Source organism: Sinocyclocheilus rhinocerous, unplaced genomic scaffold (assembly GCF_001515625.1).
Source record: "Sinocyclocheilus rhinocerous isolate Xijiao unplaced genomic scaffold, SAMN03320098_v1.1 scaffold984, whole genome shotgun sequence".
NCBI lineage: Eukaryota > Metazoa > Chordata > Actinopteri > Cypriniformes > Cyprinidae > Sinocyclocheilus > Sinocyclocheilus rhinocerous.
The window spans coordinates 1402034-1421309 of record NW_015643603.1 but is presented as its reverse complement, the minus strand read 5'-3'; the positions used below and the strand labels follow the sequence as shown (position 1 = coordinate 1421309).

At 37.5% G+C, this 19276-nt stretch overlaps 2 protein-coding genes across 2 annotated transcripts in view; both read right to left on the bottom strand.

The window, feature by feature from the left end:
• Positions 1-10423: 10423 nt before the first annotated feature.
• LOC107757517 (uncharacterized) lies at positions 10424-14715 on the bottom strand. Its single transcript, XM_016575004.1, has 3 exons — positions 14581-14715; positions 13942-14415; positions 10424-11325 (listed from the first exon to the last, which is right to left on the bottom strand). Exons 1-3 carry the CDS (start codon positions 14708-14710, stop codon positions 10883-10885), a joined length of 1047 nt encoding a protein of 348 aa, XP_016430490.1. The 5' UTR covers positions 14711-14715; the 3' UTR covers positions 10424-10882.
• A 1350-nt stretch (positions 14716-16065) lies between these two features.
• Positions 16066-19276, bottom strand: part of LOC107757546 (calpain small subunit 1-like) — an 8914-nt gene continuing 5703 nt past the window's right edge. Inside the window, exons 9-11 of the mRNA XM_016575061.1 lie at positions 17606-17722; positions 16487-16545; positions 16066-16378 (exon numbers count right to left, since the gene is read on the bottom strand). Of these exons, the coding sequence (XP_016430547.1) occupies positions 16352-16378; positions 16487-16545; positions 17606-17722 (203 nt within the window). The 3' untranslated portion in view covers positions 16066-16351. The remainder of the gene's footprint in view (positions 16379-16486; positions 16546-17605; positions 17723-19276) is intronic.

Sequence of the window (19276 nt, the reverse complement as noted above, 5' to 3'; positions counted from 1 at the left end):
TTACGCACACCACACACCACGCCCCCCAGAGAGCAGCTGAACTTCATCTAGTGTGTAATGAACTTTACCGGCCACTTGAAGTGGAAAGGCACCCGGATGGCTGCGCTGTTGGCTATAGAGCTCTGGTCCGCTCGCAGGACATTTGTCTGACCGGTTCCGAAGGTGCACGGAGGTTCAGCGGAGATGACGTCTTCCGAATGTTTGAGACAAATCCTGAAAAAGATGTTGCAGTCTCGCGTCCTCCTGCAGAAGCGACGTGTCGTGCTGAACGAGTGAACTTTCAATTCAAATACACCCGATGAAGCCACCTGTTCAAGAACAGAGAACCCGTATGCGATTTCTTAATCTTTTGGAAATAATAAACAATACACTACGCAGGAGACTAATATCTATACTCTAAACTCACATTAAAGAGACAATGAAAATATGAGTGAAGTATATAGCCTAAGCCTTGAACTGGCTCCTTACCAACTGCAAAAGCGACACGGACAGCAAGCAGTACAAAGACAGATGCGCCATCTCGCTCAGTTAATATTAACTTTATTACAATAACACACAGTATCTTCATCCGTTACTTCCCGACCTTCAATGTGTTTGGAGATCAAGAAAAAAAACAGCTAGTTGTCCTTGTACGAAAACCTCGGCAGATCCACTAACGTCCACCGTGTCTTCAGAGGAAACGTTCACTCGTCCTCATCGCTCATCAGCGAGTGCGGTTTGTCTTCAATGAATGTCTTGATGAATGTACGCGGTTATATACGTCTTGCCCCCCTGCACGTGACGTCAGAGGGGGGACATATGGCGTAATATTGGTCTGATTAAACTGATCTGCTGCATGTGTCAGTGGTGTTGATGGAGTTAATGCTGAAGTTAGCCACACTGCCGTGCTGTCTGTATCAAACCAGGGAATTTTAATCACAGTGATACAGAGCAGATGGGCACAGGATCCTCAAGTATGAAAACCTGATGAAGCTTTCTTTATTTTGTGAGATATTACAAATAGCAAACAGCAAGTTTTACACTTATGTCGAATTTCAGAATTAGTTCGATATTCGCAGGCCTACGCCTTGAATATATGCACTTAAATATATGTATAGATTAATACATACGTAGACGATCTGTAGCGTTTTAGATTTAGATTTGTTTTGTTAACTTAAGTCGTCTTCATCAAGCCTCTATGGAAAATATTCCCAGCAGGTACAATATGGTTGCTAGAAATAAAAATAAATCAAATAGGTATGCTACTTATATCCTTCAGAATGCGATCACGGTTTACAGTTAGGCTATATATGATCCTAAATAAAGGAAGTATGTGAAGTTTGTTTGAAAATAAAACAGGACCGTATAAATCTCTGCAAAGATTTAGGCAGATGTTTTGACATTGAACATTTATTTTTATTATTCATTTTTATATTAACAATAAAATAACCATTATAATATTTATGTTTTATTAGATTATTTTTATTATTCAAAAAAATATTTTAATGTTTATGTATTCACTTTTTATGGTTCCTGAGTGGTATAGTACTATAGGCTACTTTTATCGAGCGCACGTTTCTGTGTTTAATTATTTCCTCTGTCCCCTAAACACACACACTCACACTCAACCTTGGACTGTGTGGTCGCTCTGGCGCGTGCGGGCAGGGGGAGGCCATAAGTTTTTATTTGCCATGTTCTTTGTGTCTGCAGGCACATGTGTGTGTGTGTGTGTGTGTGTGTGTGTGTGTCTTTTGTTGTAGCCTATGCAGAGACGTTCAGGCTGCTCCGGAGGATGGGTGGGGAAATATCATGATGACGCTTTTGTGTGGGTCAACTCCAACAGCTGTATGTGAACAGGCGGCACATGGTCACTTATTGTCCGCGACAAACCGCCCGAATTCACCCAACCGGCATCTGTTGCAGCCGGCTGCAGCCATTCCGCTTATTTTTTTTATTTGTGTTTTTTAATAGTATTGTTAAAAATAAAAATTTCTCGTCGCCACCAAAGTATTCTAAGTTCCCACCACTCATGAATGCATGGATTCCATGGGAAGAGTCATGAACAAGGAGTCTCTGTCCACAAACATCTTCAAAGTTTATTGTTACATCAGTAGATTATATAGATACATTGTAAGGGGTGGTGTAGTGGTTTATCCAATAACAATCATACACTACATCATAGCTATAGGAATGTACAAGGAATACATTTGGCAAACAAAGGGTTTTACTTCCTGCCACCTCTAGATCCAATAGGATATGCATTACATCTGTGCGTTATATAAAATGGGATGGGCAGGAAGTTCTGGACATATTAGGAGGACATCTGGCAGAATGATACCTCAACTCTGAGCAAAGGACAGACCGAACTCAATAACCTGGGTCTGAGAAGGTCCCCACCATCATCTCACCATTTGAACCGAAGAAGAAATATGCATATGCGCATGAGTGTATAAAGGTGAGATAGAGAGAGGTAAGACTACAGAGAGTAAAGAGAGAGAACACAGAAGGGATGAAGGAAAAACACAAGGGGAGAGAAAGAGAGGGTAGAAAAGGTGACCGTGATTTCACCGAGTACAACATGTTCCTGGATCAATAACCTTGTTGATCCTGGAACAACATTCCAACTAACCAATCAGAATTGAGGGATAACTTTTCAGGAAATAACTGTTTTAGGCTTACGTGTAGCTATCATTTCACACTGATTGGAATAAATTATGGGCAAGGTTAGGTTTAGGGGTAGGGATTGGGTTTAGTCTATATTTTTGGACAGTAATGTTGATCCAGGATCAACAAAAGATGTTGATCCAAGAACACGTCTTACTTGGCAAAATCACGGCGACCGGTAGAAAAAGGAGGGAGTGAGAGCACAGACAGGCAAACTCACAGAAATATTCTGGCAGAGAGCGTGATATATTCTAACAAGTATTTTCTTACATATAGGCCTATGTAGCCTATATATATACTGTATATCTATCTATTCAAAAGTAGAGCATTGTGACGCTGTGTGTGTGTGGTCGGTCACGCTCGCGAGAGCTCTGCTGTTGTTATGGTAATGAGTGACGCGTGCCTTAGAACCCTTTCATTAAGCCATAATCAAAATGCATCACTTATAATGTCTTTTAAAAGACACCATATATAATGTCTCAAAGACCACAGATACAATGAATCTAGAAAGTGTGTGGAGACAGTCAGTCAGGAAACAGACCCTAACACTGTAAGCAAACAAAATCACTTTATTCTATTTATTCTACTGATATGATTCTATGCTTGATACATTTGATGCTAGGGACAAAAAGCCATTTTATGCCTCACACTGTGTTGTATCAGATGTATTTGTAGAGATTAACCTTGCTGTCATGTGGGTGAGAGGGCAGATGACCAGGAGAGGAAAACAACAAGCATGCAAGTTTGAGATCAATATTAATACAGTCATTGTGCCAACTGCCAATGATGTTTTGCACCTGATACAACAAAAGTTTTCATTATAAAGAAGGTCTTTAGTTTAATGATGGCCTGAATTAAATGTAGACTTTAACCTCAAGCTGTTGTCCATGAGCAAATACTCTTTATGATAAAAGTCCTGTATAGTCAACAAGTAAATCTCAGGTTCACCTATCCTATCCACATAATGTGCAGCTATAAAAGTAAAACAACTAAAATCAGATAGAACTGAAACAGAAGCAGTTGTAACTATGGCATGCAAGATTGTTTAATCCTTAAATGAAAGCTTTGCAAGTTAAGGTTGAGTTAAAAGCAACTGACACATGGTCTGGGCTAAAGCCTGGTAGGAGACCCCTGACATCTGCACAGACGAGAGAAAGGGAAGCACTTATCCAAAGAGAGAATTACAATTTCAAAGGTGTTTAGCTCATAGACTGGGTTTAGCTGAAGATGGTAAACAAGTCAATAGGAAACACTTTCTTCAGAAAACAGTTTTTTTTTTTTACTGTTACAGCTTACAGACACTATTCTTTGTAGAGAAAATTGATGTTTCTTAAAGAGACAACACCTCCATCCTCCCCAAAAAAAGAAAAAGAAAACTCTAATAATTTACTCATGTTGTTCCAAACTGTATGACTTAATTTTTTCTGTTGAACATGAAAGAAGATATTTTGAGAAATGCCTCAGTATTTTTTGCCCATACAATGGAAGTCAATGGTCATCAAAACTGTTTGGTTACCAGCACTTTTTAAAATATCTTCTTTTGTGTTCAGCAGAAGAAAAAAAGCTGTACAGGTTTAGACTGACATCAGGCTGAATAAATGATGATAGAATTATCCCTTTAATGCAGTCTGTGTCACTTTACTCCACTTGTAGCAGGTGAATTATGGAAAAAGGGATCGGAAAAATATGGAAAAACTGAAATTTGTGTTTCTGTTTCTCTTAAGTTGAATATTTTTGTGTGTTTTTAGTGTTTATAATCAGAGGACAGGTGGTTTTAGGGATAGTGAGTGATAATGCCATTATTTTGATAAAATAATGAGAAATCCAATGAAATGATACATTTGTGTGAAGAACATTTTAGTGATAATTTCTGATTATTTTCAACATGGAAATGTTACTCTGTTATCATTGTGGGTTTTGTCCCATGTCTCAAGAACCAATGATTAATCAAAATCAGAAGATCCTAAAGTGCATGCATTTTAATAATATTACACAATTATTCCCATTCCTAATCTAATCATAAGGCATCTGTTAATCTCATTATTTTAGTATGAGAATGGTTGTGTGTTTGTGTTTGTATGTGTTTGCATTAAATTATTGCATGCGTGTGTGTGTGTGTGTGTGTGTGTGTTGACTCATTGTCAGTGTGGCGCAGATGGGCAATGACTGATTTGTGTCTTGTAATGTGGGTGTTGGGGGATGGTGGTCCCTTGAGGTGGGACACAAGCATGGCAGGAGCATGGGAACCCCAGAACACCCTTCACTCCACATGCATATATCCATATTTATGAACCCACATCCAGACACCTCAAATCTCACATATGTGCAGTCCTGCAAAAAGGCACATGCTGGCAATACAAATAGACTTCCTCTCAGTCATTTTTAGTCACTCTGTCCAGTACCTCAAACACCATCGTGTCCATCTTAAGATGAGGCATTAAAGATTTAAAAATATGACTGGAAACCTGTTCATAAACAAAACAAACTTGCACATTCATTCACATAAAGAGAGTGACGTCCATTCACAATCCTCAGACTTGAGATATCCGACTATACACACATACAACTTCACACATTCACTCACATTGCCATATCCTCTTTCGAGCCTTTAGATGACACCCGACCCAGGATTTCCACACACGTCATGACATCTGCTCACCCTGGTGTCCAGCTCCCATAGGACACACACACACACACACAGGTTTGTTTCTGTGAATTGTGGGGACATTCCATAGGCGTAATGGTTTTTATACTGTACAAACTGTATTTTCTATTGCCCTACACCTAAACCTACCCCTTACAGGAAACTTTGTGCTTTTTTAGATTTTCAAAAAAACTAATTCTGAATTATTTATAAGCCTTTTGAAATATGGGGACACTCAAAATGTCCTCATAAATCACCTTCTCGTTGTAATACCTATGTCATACCCATGTCATTATACAAATTTGTGTCCTCATAAATCACGAAAATGCACACACACACACTCACACACACATAGTTCATCTGCATACATTAGTGACCCACACCAGTCCAGCATCCTGAGGACACACTCTCTAACAGCATCTGTTGGGCCTTGAGCCCTTTGGGACGACAGACCAGTCCTGTCACACACACACACACACACGCATATACACACGTGTACAAAATCTGCTTGCCTTGAGGGAAGCGACCTTTGCCCGATGAAATGTATGTAAGTATTGGAGCTGCTGTGGATGTTTATGTATGTGCACCTGCTATGTTCAAGTAAAAATGACAGGAATAATCTCACAGAAACAGATCTCGTATACTCAGACAAGCACACTGCTGAAAACACATTAAGACAGTGCAGTGTTCTTGAGGTCAGTGTGAGTGGTCATGGGGGATTTGTATTTGAATCTGGGCATCTGCATCTATGAAAAACAAATTCTAAAAAAAAAAAATCTAAAAAGACAGGAAAAAATACATGATTTACTATATTAAATACTATGTATGAGGCATAGAATAATAAATAGATATAAATATTTATTTTTTACTTGGAGATTTTTTTCCCCCAAGGTGTGGACATCTCATTCAGATTAAAAAAAAAAGTCTCAACATAGCAACAAAAACACATGAACCTAGTAGGTGAAAGTGAAAAACATTAATATTAATGCGTTATCCATTACATATTAGAACAGGTGCAGTGTGCACTGAACACGCTGCAACTACACAGCCAGACGACTGGCTCATGCAGCTGAATAGACTGGAATGACATGGGCCCCACCATGAAGCTCTGAACCTCTGAGGAGGAAAAGAGGGCCTCACAGCAGAGGTAGCGTTGGGTTATTAGAGAACCCAGGGTGACAGATGTAGGATAAAAGAGAGGGCATCAGCAGGGGTGAAGGAGAGAAGAAAAGGTGAAGAGGTCAGCAGACCAACAGAAGAAGGGGAGGAAGGACAAAGTTGTACTGGATGAAAAGAAGGATCGATAAATCTATCCGCTGTTGCTCCACACTCCGCCTCTTTTGTTCCAGATGGCAGCTTGATGTGTGGCAGGTTGGACAGAGAAATTACGTTGAAACACACATACACTAACGTTTGGGGTCAGCAAGAGTTTTTAATGTAATTGAAAAAAAGTCTCTTATGCTCTTCAAGGCTGCAGTTATTTGGTCAAAAACACAGTAAAAAGAGTTATATTGTGAAATATAACCATTTAAAATAACTGTTTTCTAACTTCAGAAATCATTATAATATGCAGATTTGCTGCTTTAAGAACACTTTTCACTGCTTAAAAACAGCTGTGCTGCTTATTTTTTTGTGGAAACATGACAATTTTTTCATGATTCTTGGATTAACAGAAGTTCAAAAAAACATCATTGATTTGAAAAACAAATATTTTGTAACAATATGAATGTCTTTACTTTCACTTTTGAGCAATTGTGTCCATGCTGAATATACTTCTTTTAAAAAAATCTCTTATTATACATACACAAAATCACAAAAAGTTGGAAAATTGTTTTATACATATCCTTAAACATAAAATGTTTCTTAACATCAAGACCAGCTTTAACCTGAAAGTTTAAAGTTACAAACTTGAACAGGTAAACAAGTTACCTATCTTATCTATCTGCTTGATAATTTACAACAATAGCAAGAAAAACAAACGTGTTTTCAAAGAACTATAAATGTAAAAAAAGGCAGTTTATTGTAGCCTAAACTAAAAAAATATATATATATATTATTGTGTATTCAGTGTGCCGTCCAGTGTAGATAGCCTATATGATAAATCACTGATATATTATACAGACATATTCACAATCTGCAGACAAACACAATACAGTACTTTTTTTAAGCAGAGGTCCCTAACCACACAATAGGGCTACCAGCTGCCGTCTCTCTCTCACACACACACACACACACACACACACACAAAGCATTCTCAACCACAGCCCTACATCAGCACACACACACACCCCCAACACCACTAGCATCAGAAACACACACAAACTAGCAGCTGTTTAAGCAGAGCTCTTCATCCCTGGAGGCCAGAGAACAATGCTCGAGTTCTAATCACTTCTGGGCGTCCACGTCAGTATTTCAATACAAGTATAGACACAAAACGTATATGTGTGCAAAAAAGGAACATAAAATACACACTAAACTTTTAATTTAAACTTTCAACTAAAATTTATTGAAATATCTGGCTCATTTATGGTGCGGTTTTCATTCAGAAACCAAACATACACACGCACATAAAACTCACTGCTGGACAACCCAATGACTTTGAAGAAACACGTGCAGAAAAATAATCAAGAGGACTATTTTGTGTGTAAATTAAAACACACTGCCCTCTAGTGACAAAACAACAGCATTAAAATCTTGACATACGAAATTTAGTTCCTGAAGATGTACATTTGTCCTACTTTCCTAAATCAATGTACACAAGCATAAGAAAATAATACATTTATAAAGTTCCACTGGAAAAAAATGTCCTACTAGACAAATTATGAGACCAATTTTAATCAGATCCAGATGTCTCAAACCTTATTTTACACTGTATATTGGTCTTAGAAAAGTTTCAGTTCTCCTTACCATTAATTATGTGACTGCATATAGTGCATATATAATGTTTCCTGTCTGTCAAAGTTAATAACATCAAATATCACAGAAACATCATCTCTTACAAAGTTGTAATAAATATAAAACGTGTTTGAGTAAATAAAACACTCCTTACAGCAGCATTCAGATGATAAACTTGCTACAAATACACCTCATTCTCTTAACAACCTACAAGGTCATGACTGATTACAGGATTTTAAACAATGACTTGAAATGCCTTGTATGTCATCAGAAATATCAGGGGAACATTCATTCATACCAACATTCTTTAAAATATCTTCTTTTGTGTTCCGCAGAAGAAAGTAAGTCATACAGGTGTGGAACAACATGAGGGTGAGAAAATGACGACAGAATTTTCATTTTGGGGTGAACTATCCCTTTAACGAGTCGACAGATGTTAAATAAAATTCATAAATTAAAATGAATTTTAAAAGTAGGTCCTGTGAATCACCCCACAGCAGGTTAATCTCAACAATCCCTATGTGATAATGTGGTGAATGAAGAAAAAAGTAATATTTTGTTGTGGAAGATGGCACAAACAAAATCCCTTTGTGGTCTCACTATTGTTTACCATTCACTAAAAACAAAAACCCTAAGCGTGTCCTATTGATAAACAGAGAGTAGGTACAAATGTTAACATCTTTGAATTTTTTACAAAATCATCTTCTCAAATAGTCGCCTTTGCACTTAATCACAGTATTTTGACATCCTGACACTGAACCTTGTGATGGTCAGCAAGGTTCCAGTGAGAAGTTGTGTCTGTCTATATCACACAATATTTGCAGCCTGGCTGCAGTATCGTATCAACAATGTGTCACACACCGTGTTGCTTGTTGGTTGTCATTTGATTGCTAAACACAAATTTCACAATGCAGGTTTGCCGTTGACTTTTTCATGCAGTATCGTTAGCGTGCCAGAGGCAAAATCTCGCAACACTTGCACAGTGTCCCTCTGTAGCTGCAGTGATTCTCGTGCAAACTCTTGTTGCGTCTCTGCTAGCTGCTGCACTGACTCGGCTAGGAGCTCAAGTGAACGGGAGACTGTGGCAAGAAGAGTGTTGGTGGTGTGCTGCTCTTGCACGCTAAGGCTTGCACTGTGCACTAACTGCTCACGTGAACTGTCTGGCTCCACCCCCGAGAAAGATGAGGGTCTTTTAGTAGAAGTGGTGGCTGTGGAGGAAACGTGTCCAGCTGTTTAAGCAGAGCTCTTCATCCCTGGAGGCCAGAGAACAATGCTCGAGTTCTAATCACTTCTGGGCGTCCACGTCAGTATTTCAATACAAGTATAGACACAAAACGTATATGTGTGCAAAAAAGGAACATAAAATACACACTAAACTTTTAATTTAAACTTTCAACTAAAATTTATTGAAATATCTGGCTCATTTATGGTGCGGTTTTCATTCAGAAACCAAACATACACACGCACATAAAACTCACTGCTGGACAACCCAATGACTTTGAAGAAACACGTGCAGAAAAATAATCAAGAGGACTATTTTGTGTGTAAATTAAAAGACACACTGCCCTCTAGTGACAAAACAACCGCATTAAAATCTTGACATACGAAATTTAGTTCCTGAAGATGTACATTTGTCCTACTTTCCTAAATCAATGTACACAAGCATAAGAAAATAATACATTTATAAAGTTCCACTGGAAAAAAATGTCCTACTAGACAAATTATGAGACCAATTTTAATCAGATCCAGATGTCTCAAACCTTATTTTACACTGTATATTGGTCTTAGAAAAGTTTCAGTTCTCCTTACCATTAATTATGTGACTGCATATAGTGCATATATAATGTTTCCTGTCTGTCAAAGTTAATAACATCAAATATCACAGAAACATCATCTCTTACAAAGTTGTAATAAATATAAAACGTGTTTGAGTAAATAAAACACTCCTTACAGCAGCATTCAGATGATAAACTTGCTACAAATACACCTCATTCTCTTAACAACCTACAAGGTCATGACTGATTACAGGATTTTAAACAATGACTTGAAATGCCTTGTATGTCATCAGAAATATCAGGGGAACATTCATTCATACCAACATTCTTTAAAATATCTTCTTTTGTGTTCCGCAGAAGAAAGTAAGTCATACAGGTGTGGAACAACATGAGGGTGAGAAAATGACGACAGAATTTTCATTTTGGGGTGAACTATCCCTTTAACGAGTCGACAGATGTTAAATAAAATTCATCAATTAAAATGAATTTTAAAAGTAGGTCCTGTGAATCACCCCACAGCAGGTTAATCTCAACAATCCCTATGTGATAATGTGGTGAATGAAGAAAAAAGTAATATTTTGTTGTGGAAGATGGCACAAACAAAATCCCTTTGTGGTCTCACTATTGTTTACCATTCACTAAAAACAAAAACCCTAAGCGTGTCCTATTGATAAACAGAGAGTAGGTACAAATGTTAACATCTTTGAATTTTTTACAAAATCATCTTCTCAAATAGTCGCCTTTGCACTTAATCACAGTATTTTGACATCCTGACACTGAACCTTGTGATGGTCAGCAAGGTTCCAGTGAGAAGTTGTGTCTGTCTATATCACACAATATTTGCAGCCTGGCTGCAGTATCGTATCAACAATGTGTCACACACCGTGTTGCTTGTTGGTTGTCATTTGATTGCTAAACACAAATTTCACAATGCAGGTTTGCCGTTGACTTTTTCATGCAGTATCGTTAGCGTGCCAGAGGCAAAATCTCGCAACACTTGCACAGTGTCCCTCTGTAGCTGCAGTGATTCTCGTGCAAACTCCTGTTGCGTCTCTGCTAGCTGCTGCACTGACTCGGCTAGGAGCTCAAGTGAACGGGAGACTGTGGCAAGAAGAGTGTTGGTGGTGTGCTGCTCTTGCACGCTAAGGCTTGCACTGTGCACTAACTGCTCACGTGAACTGTCTGGCTCCACCCCTGAGAAAGATGAGGGTCTTTTAGTAGAAGTGGTGGCTGTGGAGGAAACGTGTCCAGTACTGCCTCTAGTTGCAATTCCATCTTCCTCAGAGTACGAGTTAGTGACAGATGCCATAGAGGATGTTGGGAAGAGGTCACGGTTGTCCTCATCTGAGTCTAAGTGGGATTCGGGATCTGTGATCAAGCAAGTAAACAGTTTTTTGTTTTTTTAAGTTATACATCATATGATCAATTGTTTTTGATACACATACTAGGGTTGGGCGATGTCTACCATATTGGCATCGGACGATGTCTACAGTGAAACATCGTGATGGACGATGACATCGGGGGGCGGGGTTGGGTGGTGTGCCCGAAGCGTGAATCCGTATGCAGAAAGGCACAGAAAACAAATAACACGTTCTACGGAGCCACTAAAGGGACATGGTTTGCCGCTTGCTAGCGGTAGACTGTTACATTACAGTACCTGAAAGTTCACTTACCACATACACTGAGTAAGGAGAGATGACTGATAGGACAATGGCGAATGATTTGCAGATCCTGAGCACCCATGACAAATATCTAATCTTGAAAAATGTGTGGTAGGTACTGCCGTTCCGTAGTATAGAGTCCGTGTAATCGCGAATCTCGAAAGTGAAAGTGAAAGTAAAATGAGAGTGCGCATTCGAAAGCGGTTTCAATGCCCTGCATATCAGTAGCAGCTCCCTGATGCCCGCAATTTATATACAGTTTAATTACCCAACGATATAATTGTGAGAGAAAGTATTGATCATCTGCAAATAAAGCATTAGAAATTAGATATTTGTTTAATTTTTATTTAGTTTTTGACTGTTAAAACAAAAAAATATTTGTTGTTTGTCTCAATAAATTGAATTAATAAAAAAATACAGTGGTTAAATGTAAAAAAAAAAATTCTATTGCTCTTGGTTTTAAAAAAGGTTATAAAAAATGTCAATAATTATCGATACCGAACGATATGAAACATTATATCGTTGATACATTTTTCAGCTATATCGCCCAGCCCTATGTAGTACACTTAATTTCCTTTCCGAACACGGAATTGGGATGCGGCGGATTGCAGGGGGGTATGGGTGGGTCACGATGCCGGTCCAACATCGTGATGTCTGTCAGCCATCGGCGATGGACAATGGCATCGCCTATCGGCCCAACCCTAACACATACACACACAAAATATATGTATAGCTTTTTAAAAAGCTTTCACACTTCACAGTGCTTATAGAGAAAATGTGCATCAAAAAAGTCATGTGACTGCCTTGAGTCGTGTGACTAAATTCATAAAAAAAAAAAAAAAAGTCAGAAATGCTGGAGATAAAGCCTGTCATCAAAATGATTGGCTACATTTAACGGCCAGATATTACGTTGTTACTCTCAGACATTAGGCATCTGCCAACAAACATGAAGTTCATCAGAGTTTTGTCTGCTCGCTTTAAAACGTCATTACATTTATTAAAATAGCAACTGTGGATTCCCCAGGGGCTACAACTTCCTTTTACGTCAGATTTTTTGTTCTGAACAGATGGGCTGAAATTATTGCTTTATATACAAATTGATTTGCAATATTGGAAAAGACTTTTTACAGAAATTATTTTTTATTTATTTAAATTATTATTATTATTATTTGGAAGAAATTAATACTTTTATTAAGCAAAGACGCATTAAATTGATCAAAAGTGATAGTAAAGACGTGCAATGTTACAAAAGATTTCTATTTCAAATAATCGCTGTTCTTGGAACTTTCTATTCATCAAAGAATCCTGAAAAAAGTCCATCATGGTTTCCAAAAGTATAACTTTTTTCAACATTGATAATTAGAAATGTTTCTTTAGCACCAAATCAGCATATTAGAATGATTTCTGAAGGACCATGTGACACTGAAGACTGGAGGAATGCTGCTGAATATTCTGCCTTGCTATCACAGGAATAAATTACATTTTTGAATATTAAAACAGAAAACAATTCCTTTAAATTGTAATAATAATATTTTATAATATTACTGATTTTACTGTATTTTTGAGTGGATAAATACAGTCTTGATGAGCATAAGAAAACAACAAACTTTAGAACAGTAGTGTAGCTTTTGCTTTTTACAGAAATTATTTATTTATTTATTTAAATTATTATTATTATTATTTGGAAGAAATTAATACTTTTATTAAGCAAAGACGCATTAAATTGATCAAAAGTGATAGTAAAGACGTGCAATGTTACAAAAGATTTCTATTTCAAATAATCGCTGTTCTTGGAACTTTCTATTCATCAAAGAATCCTGAAAAAAGTCTATCATGGTTTCCAAAAGTATAACTTTTTTCAACATTGATAATTAGAAATGTTTCTTTAGCACCAAATCAGCATATTAGAATGATTTCTGAAGGACCATGTGACACTGAAGACTGGAGGAATGCTGCTGAATATTCTGCCTTGCTATCACAGGAATAAATTACATTTTTGAATATTAAAACAGAAAACAATTCCTTTAAATTGTAATAATAATATTTTATAATATTACTGATTTTACTGTATTTTTGAGTGGATAAATACAGTCTTGATGAGCATAAGAAAACAACAAACTTTAGAACAGTAGTGTAGCTTTTGAAAACATGATTGATGGTTCATTATTGAGATCAGAGCAAAATATGCAAATACTTAAAGTACACTGATAATTCTTACAGTGAACTTTTACTGGTAACAGATCGCTGATGTGGACAAATCCACACTGCAGTGCAAAATCTATTGAAAATTATTAATATGATCCAACTTAAGTATTTTGTTTACCTCCAGTTTTGGAGTTGTCATAATGCACCTCACTTGCACCCCCAGATCCACTTGTAATAGCAGGCATTCCTCCCACATCCATTCCTCTGCTCGGGGAACTGTTGACCGACCCCATCCCCACAAACCCTCCATCCTCCTCTTCCTCATCCTCACACACAGCCTCTTGATCGTCACCTTGACTGCGAGATCTGGACCGCTGTGTAACTTCCCACGGTCTCTTGTCCAGATCGAGGATGGATTCCACAATGACTTCCATTGGGGACAGTTCAATATTGGACCGTGCCAATCTCTGGGACACCAAAAGACCCGTCCGCAGGGCAGCCAATTTACGTTTCGTGTCGCACTTAAGATCTGACCATTTCTTGATCACCTCCATGATCTCTCTGTCACACTCTCCAATCTCATTAACACGTGCCGTGATCTCAGCCCATTTCCTGCGCTTCACGTCAGAGGGAACGCCGGCGTTAAACTTACCTATGCACAGACACAGAAAAGTATTGGAACATCTTTTACCGTTTAATGGTTTTATAGGGACAAATAAAATTACTGGTGGTTTTGCGGAACTGAGTGAACTCAGTTTATTACAGATTGGTAACTTGCTCAGCCAAGTTTTGCTTGTCAAACGGAGGAAAAACTCACCCACAACAATGTGGCGGTTCTTCCGCACTTCGTCCAGCAGGATGTGCACTTCACTGAAGGAGAAACGTGCCTTTCTCCTCTTGAAGCGCACAATGTTGTCTTGTTTGAGGTAGAGCGAAGACACAGACATCTTCACAGCAGTAAATGGAAACGGTGCCATTTTAAAAACTAATGGCATGTAAAGTTGAGATATGTTCTGTCACATGTCTCATAAATCAGTGAGTATATAAATCACGTACAACTAAACCAAAGGTCCATATTCCACTGTAAGGTGAGCATGCAGTGAACATCAGCGTCACCGTGAGTGCAAAATAGTTCAGATTAATTATTCACATTCACTTGATTTCCAAATACAAGATGATCTTAACACATGAATGTGACGGAAGGAAGAGCAACTACAACACCGGCTCATTCATTCACTCACTCACTGTAACCGTACGAGCGCATGTTTGCATCGAGGTGTAGTTAGAGCTGTAGTTACATAAATACAGCGACATTACGATCACGCGTTCTGTCTTTGCGCCGAGACAGCGCCGTCGATGTAAACAGCTGAATTAAACCGAACACAAACATCCCCAGCAGCACACAACAGTAAACATAATTCATGTTTTTTCTAAACAGAACATCATTTTTTATCATAACGAAACAAAACGCTTGGATGCGGAAGGACATTTCGCCCTTATTTTCTTATTACGTTACCTACATCACTACCGTCTAGCTATTTAAGCTAGCTAACGTTAGCTATTTTACACGATATGTGGCATCTTAAGTCACTTTCTCGGTCAGTTTGTAAACTCTTGAATCGCCATAAGCATATAAAAGTACTTTAAGACTGCAAAAGCGTCGCATAAATACCTCAGTGGTCAAATGTAATCAATATTTTGCGTTGCGCCCAGATATCCAGAAACTTCGTAGAGAGCAGCGAATGCTTTGCGCATGCGCACTAGCTCGCCCGTTCTCCATGGCGTAGACGGGTGGGTGCAGTTACCGCGTCTGACCGCTCCTGTATAAGTGGCGCTGGTGCTCACTAACCCCAACAGGTTCAGCACTCATGCTTTAGCCAAGGCTGACGGTAATGACACATTAGCTAAAAAAAATCGCTTTCTTATGTTTAGGTTTTATTTATAGCTACTGGAATTAAATATATGCCGGATATATAATATAGAGAAACAATGACAAAATATTACTGCATCAAAACATACATCAATGATCATCAAATGAATCAATAATCAAACTGATGATGAAAAACAGACAAGTTTATCACTTTATACTTTTTTTTATTTAATATAAAATTGCATTTGACATAAGATTTTCATGAATTCGTGGCAATATTTTTTATCCCTTATATCCCCCATTGGCCTCATGCAAAATGGCACCAACTGACAACAAGAATATGTAATACAGTTTTGCATATTTGTGACTGCACCTAGACTCTTCATTTGAGCATATTTGTTAATTTTCTTTGACAAATTTCTTGTAATGTTCTTTCTTTGGTTAGTTTTCTTTTAAACAACGCTACTAATGGGCTAAACCCCCCCCCCAAAAAAAAAACAATTGGTAGAATTAAAACTTATAGAGAAAGACAATAGCATAGTCGAGTGACCCACATAACCCCAGTGGTTGACCAGCTCCATGCTGGTATTTCTCTGGAATTAGTGAGTGAGAAACAAGAGAGGGAGCTGTGTAAAGCAGAATGTCAATATTGCATAATATTTCAATAAGCACTAAACTGATTGTTTCGATCTGAATTGATTGCAGGCCTTCACATCACTCAAGAGTACATTGTCAGCTGCAGCCACTGTGAAGAGACAGAGTTTTATTTTATAATTATATATTACAGAACATTTTATCCTCAGTAAATATGATACTAATTTTAAGAGAATGTAACTAGCCAAAATGTCCTTACCTCCTGAACATTGACCTTGATTGTGCCATCATTGTCTTTGTCAAGAGTCTTGAAGGCACCTGGTGTCAACATAAGACATGAATCAATATTTTTAACACTTCATTAACTAAAGAATAATTTCATTTATTCTGTATACATTTACTGACACATAGCTTAAAGGAGTCTTATAATGCAAAAAAACAAAAATCTAATTTTTCCTAAGCTTTTAAAAATATTTTATAAAGATTCACTATGCAAACACAATATAACTTTCAGATCCAATGAGAGATCCCAGAGTCCTAAACAACCATTTATTATAACTGTGCTGAAAAACATCTAATTCCAAAATTACTGGATTTTTAGACATCATAAATTTTATCTCTTTAAAGGGGTCATATGATGCGATTTCAAGTTTTCCTTTCTCTTTAGAATGTTACAAGCTCTTGGTGCATAAAGAAGATCTGTAAAGTTGCAAAGACTAAAGTCTCAAATTTAGCAACATCATATGGCCCCTTTAATATATATTCAATGAATGAACAAAATGGCTGAAATTACCCAAAGCCTGCAGGGGGAGCAAGAAGTAATTGAATTGAGTAAATTTGGTTTAAAAAAAAAAACACCCTCAATTCCTCAACAGCTCCCTTAAAGATGCATGAAAATGGACTGACAAACAATGTTTTCTTTCTTGTTTTGACATGTTCCAATAGCCTTTAGGTTACACCAGACAGTTTTGATACTTGCTATTGCTAGTCAGAGACGTGGCATTGGGGGAGGGGGAATTCCCATTTTAGAAAGCATTTTATTAGACAAACACTTGTAGTGCCTGTGTGTGCAAGTCATCATCCAACTCGAGCAGTACACTAGCACATGGCTTCAAAGCAGACATTGACTAAAGGCCCCAAAACTTATATAAAGTGCCTGCATACCATAAGAGTGAACATTAAGTTGGCCTTGCAGCTGTCATTTTATTAAATGTCTACTAAACAAGCCACCTTTTAGATGAAGGAAAACAAGATTAAGTCAGTGTATACATTTACATGTACTCCAGAAAGAAACCAATTCACTCTGCTAAAACTATAAACAAAAATATAGGCTATATATATTATTTTCCTTTAATAAATCTTTCTAGAATCAACTTACGGCACATGGCATCAAGTCTCACAAGGCAGCCAATGTAATTGTCAAAGTCCATGTTTCCATTCTCATCGCTATACCGGCGAATAATCATCTGAAAGAGCTGATCATTCAATGGGAAACCTGTCAGAGACACATGAGACAGAATACGATTTAGAGGATGAACATACAGTTCAAATGTAATCACCACAATGCATGTATATTAAAGGACAAGTTTGCCAAGTGTCAACCTGCTTTGTATTATTATAATGTCATAGTAGAAGCAACGAATAATGTGTACTCTTTTTCCATGTTACTTATACGCAGATCTCCTGGTTTATTTGTCAGCTAAAGTGTGCAGACCTTCGACAGTTCCAGGACTATTGTTAAAACTACATTTTTGTATCACCACAGTCGGATAGTGCATTGAGGGTGTTGTAGTTTCTCTACCTTTTCGGCAAAAGAAAGTCATGTGGCATCAATAAAAAAAAAACGCCCTTCTGCAGCATAGACAGCCAAGTTATATTAAAAGTCCATCTTGTCAACAGTGAATGACCAGCATTGTTCAGAGACCAGTTCCCACTGGACTCAGCATAGGACTAATATTGTCCAAGATTTTTTTTTTCACCAAACAATTTTCATGCTATCCTAATATGACCTTTATATCTTAAATGTGACCCTGGACCACAAAACCAGTCTTAAGTCGCACAAGGCAGCCAATGTAATTGTCAAAGTCCATGTTTCCATTCTCATCGCTATACCGGCGAATAATCATCTGAAAGAGCTGATCATTCAATGGGAAACCTGTCAGAGACACATGAGACAGAATACGATTTAGAGGATGAACATACAGTTCAAATGTAATCACCACAATGCATGTATATTAAAGGACAAGTTTGCCAAGTGTCAACCTGCTTTGTATTATTATAATGTCATAGTAGAAGCAACGAATAATGTGTACTCTTTTTCCATGTTACTTATACGCAGATCTCCTGGTTTATTTGTCAGCTAAAGTGTGCAGACCTTCGACAGTTCCAGGACTATTGTTAAAACTACATTTTTGTATCACCACAGTCGGATCGTGCATTGAGGGTGTTGTAGTTTCTCTACCTTTTCGGCAAAAGAAAGTCATGTGGCATCAATAAAAAAAAAAACGCCCTTCTACAGCATAGACAGCCAAGTTATATTAAAAGTCCATCTTGTCAACAGTGAATGACCAGCGTTGTTCAGAGACCAGTTCCCACTGGACTCAGCATAGGACTAATATTGTCCAAGATTTTTTTTTTCACCAAACAATTTTCATGCTATCCTAATATGACCTTTATATCTTAAATGTGACCCTGGACCACAAAACCAGTCTTAAGTCGCTGGGGTATATTTGTAGCAATAGCCAAAAATACATTGTATGGGCCAAAATTATAGATTTTTCTTTTATGCCAAAAATCATTAGGATATTAAGTAAAGATCATGTTCCATGAAGATATTTTGTAAATTTCCTACTGTAAATATATTAAAACTTAATTTTTGATTAGTAATATGCATAGCTAAGAACTTCATTTGGACAACTTTAATGGCGATTTTCTCAATATTTTGATTTTTTTGCACCCTCACATTCCAGATTTTCAAATAGTTGTATCCTAACAAACCATACCTCAATGGAAAGCTTATTTATTCAACTTTCAGATGATGTATAAATCT

Excerpts from the sequence above, each read along its gene's own strand:
- LOC107757517 (XM_016575004.1), bottom strand. The coding sequence starts at position 14,710 with ATGTCTGTGTCTTCGCTCTACCTCAAACAAGACAACATTGTGCGCTTC. Across the intron at positions 14,416-14,580 it reads GAACCGCCACATTGTTGTGG|GTAAGTTTAACGCCGGCGTT; the intron begins GTGAGTTTTTCC and ends GTCTGTGCATAG. Across the intron at positions 11,326-13,941 it reads TGACAACTCCAAAACTGGAG|ATCCCGAATCCCACTTAGAC; the intron begins GTAAACAAAATA and ends GCTTGATCACAG.